General features: G+C 38.5%; 1 protein-coding gene across 1 annotated transcript in view; it reads right to left on the reverse strand.

The window, feature by feature from the left end:
• Positions 1–3,547: 3,547 nt before the first annotated feature.
• stam2.S (signal transducing adaptor molecule 2 S homeolog) overlaps positions 3,548–5,107 on the reverse strand; it is a gene marked incomplete in the record, with an annotated part of 21,121 nt that continues 19,561 nt past the window's right edge. The window contains 2 exon segments of the mRNA NM_001086960.1: positions 3,548–4,246; positions 4,627–4,805. Of these exon segments, the coding sequence (NP_001080429.1) occupies positions 4,018–4,246; positions 4,627–4,805 (408 nt within the window).

Raw genomic sequence — 5,107 nt, forward strand, 5'->3', positions numbered from 1 at the left:
CACTATTGTACCCCCACTTGTTTGGAAGAGTCATTTAACTCCTCCCTTCACCTTGTTCCACTGTAAAGTGAAGTATGCTGGGATTTGAAGTCCTTCTAACTTAGTAGAAAGGGACCACACAATTACTGATAGTGGCCCTGGACCTGTGTATGGGGCTCACGGATCTCTCTGAAAATCAGGCCGATATCTATTGGGCAGGTTTGAAGTTTCCATTGGTCAAGAACCACATTGGTGGGTTGATGCAGTCCAATTATGTGGGCCTCCATAGGTTCTGCTGTATGATGAATATGATTACCCCATTTTGGTCTAAAGCATGGGGGGGGGGAACAAATGGGTCAAGAATCACTTAAGCCACATGAGAACATCTCACCATATATGGCCAGCTTTGCTTACACAATGCAAGTTCAAGGACCCCACACTGACTGAGTGTTTAATTATTATTCTCTAAACTCACATTTTGATAAATCTGACCCATAGAGTGATGGATGGACAGTGAGTTCAAAACCCATGTAATTCTTACTTTGAATATAAGAAAGTTTGGTTCTACTTTCATTTTCCAAAAGAAGAAAACAAAATAATGTGATTTTGACAGCAAAATCTTTAATTGGGAACAGTCTGTAAAATAAATATTACAATTTAGTATTGTTCAGAAAAACAAAAAACAAACATCCTTCCCTCACCTATTAACATTATGTAAACTGCTAAATGCACATATGGAAAAAGAATAGGATCCTTACACTATCTACAGAGATAGATTAGATTACAATTAAGCATTAAAAAAAAAACCAAAAAAAAACCCATAACTGACTGCTGCCATTTATACAAATGTGATGACCCCCCATCCAAAGAGAAATGGTTTATGTAGCAGTTTATATAAAATCTCACATAGACAATTGTCTATATACACTATTTATACTTTATATACCAGAAAATGATTACAGCTGTTGGTAAATGGATTAACGCTTTAGAAACTGTTCTGTTAGAAACGCTCCAGCATTACGGTGTAGGCTTAAATTTTCTCCAATCCTCAAGTCAGTGCAACCAATCACATTTCAATTCAATATGGAAACAAATACAAGTAAAACAAAGGATTACTAGCGTGTTAGGGAACTAAACTCCCACCATCCCCAGAGGTGTCTCGGCTGTCAGTGAATGCCGGGGTGTTGTTTTCTGGAAACAGCTGTAGGGTCCAAGCTTGACTTATTGGTAATGGAGAAGCATCTATGGGCTACACAAGGCAGCACCTTGCAGGACACTAGCTTTGCTCCAATGGGAAATCAATAATGACATTGCTTCCTATGTTGAAATGGTATACATACAATAATCTGACTGACCAATCAGATCGCTGCTCCAAACATCTGTGTAAGATGATGATACCCAGCATACGTAGTAAATAATGTTATCAGTTAGCCCCACGCTTCTGTATCAGGGTAATGGAACACCCAGTGGATTGAGAAAAAGAAACACTCTGATTTAAAGTGGTCGTTCACCTTTAACTTAACTTTTAGTATGTTAAAGACTGGATAATTCGAAGCAAATTTTCAATAGTTCTTAATTATTTTTTTTTATAGTTTTTAAATTATTTCCCTTTTTCTTCTGACTCTTTCTGGCCTTCAAATATGGGTCATCGACCCAGTGTAGTAAGGCTACGTATTTATTGTTATTGACTTTTTCTTACTCATCTTTTCATTCAGACCCTCTCCTATTCATAGTCCAGTCTCTTATTCAGATCGATGCATGGTTGCTAGGGTAATGTGGAGGCTAGCAACCAGAGTGCTGAAATTGCAAACTGGAGAGCTGCTGAATAAAAAGCTAAATATCTCAATTTATAAAAAAATATAAAATAAATAAATAAAACCAATTGCAAATTGTCTCAGAATATCACTCTCTACGTCATACTATAAGTTACCACACAAAGGTGAACAACCCCTTTAATGCAACAAAGCCCACCTACATTTATTTGTGTGATTAAGGGGTCTGTATATAGGACCCTGTATAAGGTGCTATTTATTACATCCATAATCAGTACATTTATCCATTTTATATTGAAAAACTGTATCTAACATTAAGAAAGACAAACAGGCCTCATCCAGCAGCTGGCACAATGTTGGTTGCTTCTGCCTTTTACCATCTATGCAGTTTGCCCATAAGAAAACGAAACCAACAATAAAAAGGAAAGGCTTTCACATAGGCCAGTCCCAGGGCCACAAAACATATACAAAAAGAGGAGCAGAATGGGGGCTCAACATAATAAGCTTTGAAGAACAAATAAGCAAATAATATGTTTCAATATAGAAAGGACGTGAATATGCAACACAGGGTATGGTGTAGTATGGTGAGATTCCAACAACACTTCAGGTATTCTGCACATTATCATGCAAAAAAATAAAACATTAACCACCACCTATCCTAAAAGGGAAACATAGCCGTTATCTATATACAGGGGTGTTAGTAATGCTTTACTGTTTTATGAGAGATCATTTGATGAAAATCTTTCCCAGCATTAGATAGATTACCCCAAGAAGCAAATCAGGGCACAATTTGGCATTAGGGATAATGGAGATGTTGGGAGGTAAGATCAAAGTTGCACATGATTCATCATCACAAGATCAGCGTTAAATGAATACAAAAAGAAAAACCAAAGCATTTATACATCACAAACATTAGAAGTCAATACAGTGACTAGTTGTAGTCACCATCATGTAGCGACTATCATAAGTGTTATGTATCAAAATAACAAAGAAATGAAACAAAAAGCAACACACACACAAACATACCTATACATACAGAGGGGCGTAACTATGCGATACTTCGTGAACAATGCAAAACAAACCTCCTTGCCCTCAACATGTAAGCTGCCATGCAGGACTAGTTTTAAGCCTGGATTTGTGGAAAGGCCACAAAGGCCCAGGCCTAGGGCGGCAGAATTTTAGGGAGCGGCATGCTGCCCAACCACACCCACATTGGATCAGAAACACTGGGGATGCACAGGAGATAGAATCGTTTTTTTAACCTCCAGTCTGGATGATTAAAATTTGAGCGAATAAAAGGGAGGGGATGAGGCAACGAATGACAGCGGGCCTAGGGGTGCCCACTATGTAAATCCAGCCCTGACTAGTGGTCTGTTCTAGCTCTCCCTAGTTATAATCTAGACACAGAAGAGTGCCAGCCCATGCACAAAACAGCCTGACTGGGCCTGTGTGCTGCTCAGATCCCATAAGTCAGTAGAGCAGCCTAAGCCAGTTCCATGGCAGTGTACAAGGTTACAGAATAGCAAGTAAAAATATTGTACATGACTCACTAGCTGGCTGGACATGCCATATACACCAGAAGTGCCACCTTCAACAAAAGCCTATATTGCTCGACTTCTGTGGTCTTCCACATGCTGTTGAACTCAATTGTATTTTAACATCAGGAGGCCTACCATGATTTGCCAAGGACTCAATAATAGCTCACCACATTACAACAGCCACGAATGTGATTTATCCATACACGTCTAGGAGTTTCAGGAAAGAATAATGATTTTATTTTAAAATTTACTTTTGGATTTTTTTTTTTTTTTTGCATTTTCAACAGAAACAGAATATCAAATACAATAAAATAGTGTACTTCTTACCACTGGTGTCTGCTATAGAAAATTACCTTACTGTGCAGTTTTACCTGCAGAAAAGGTTTTTTTTTCTATTTATAAACCTTCACATGACATGAAAGAAAGGCTGCGCTGTTAATTAGCATATACCCCTATGCACCTGCAGCTTGTTAGTAACACGGCAGTGTATTATCAGCCCAATTGTACGCAGGCAGCTTAGAATCTAGGGAAAGAGAGAGAGCAGCGCATTTATTCCATATGGAATCGAGCACCATTGTATTGTTGGAATCTCAGGCTGGTTCCTGGTCAGCTGGACTAACAATGTATATTTCCTATGTGTCTGTATTTACCATGAAACCTGGTGATATGAGTTACAAGACTGGTAATTAACACACATCCAACTTGGATTCACTCGCTGGGATTCAGTTTCAGAGCAGAGGCTGCTGGTAGTAGTTCTGGGGTTGCGGGGGGAATGAATGCAGAGAGGCTGGCACGGAGTAGCCAGAGCCTGGTGGCAAGGCAGAAGTAGTGTTCTGATAGGCTGATGCATCAGATGACATTGCCATTGGCTGGCCGTAAGCGGGAACCCCTGTGGCTGTCTGGAGGCCAGTACTCTGGTTTATATATGGGGAAGCTGAAACTGCTTCTTGACCAGAGCTGAAAGAAAAATAATCATTATTTTTATATATATATAGATAGATATATATATATATATATATATAGATATATATATATAGATATATATATATAGATATATATATATAGATATATATATATATAGATATATATATATAGATATATATATATATAGATATATATATATAGATATATAGATATATATATAGATATATATATAGATATATATATAGATATATATATAGATATATAGAGAGAGAGAGAGAGAGAGAGAGAGAGAGAGAGAGAGAGAGAGAGAGAGAGAGAGAGAGAGAGAGAGAGAGAGAGAGAGAGAGAGATCGATAGATATATATAGATATCGTATTAGGCAATACCGCTGAGAAAATTACAAGTAATGTTACCTGGCATAGGGTGGCTGGGCAGCCTGTGTTGTTACTGTAGAGTTCATAGCTGGAGGCAAAGACCTCAAGGACCCGATCTGATCCGGGGTCATACTGTATCCTTGAGAGAGTGTCGCTGGCTGTACTTGGGGCATATTCTGCACCATGAAGCTGCCACCCTGTGGCTGGCTGTGATAACTCTAATATAGTTGAAAAAAATACAAAGGGGTTAATCAAGATACTTCTGCAATGGCCCTAAATGCCACCTTGATAATGATTGCCTACCTTGCAATGCTGTAGATATTTCACTTTCGGATCAGATATTGGTTGGGCAGAAAATCAGCTGCCAGGGTGGCCTCATGTATGGCTGGCTTTACTCAGTTTACAATAGTTTTACTTTGTATATCATTTTCATAATGAATTGGTATCATGTCCCTTTCTGCACTACCATCAGAATGTTACAGTTGCTAGCATGAAGCCCCCTATTGAGGTGACTGTCTTT

Source organism: Xenopus laevis, chromosome 9_10S (genome assembly GCF_017654675.1).
Source record: "Xenopus laevis strain J_2021 chromosome 9_10S, Xenopus_laevis_v10.1, whole genome shotgun sequence".
Classification (NCBI taxonomy): Eukaryota; Metazoa; Chordata; class Amphibia; order Anura; family Pipidae; genus Xenopus; species Xenopus laevis.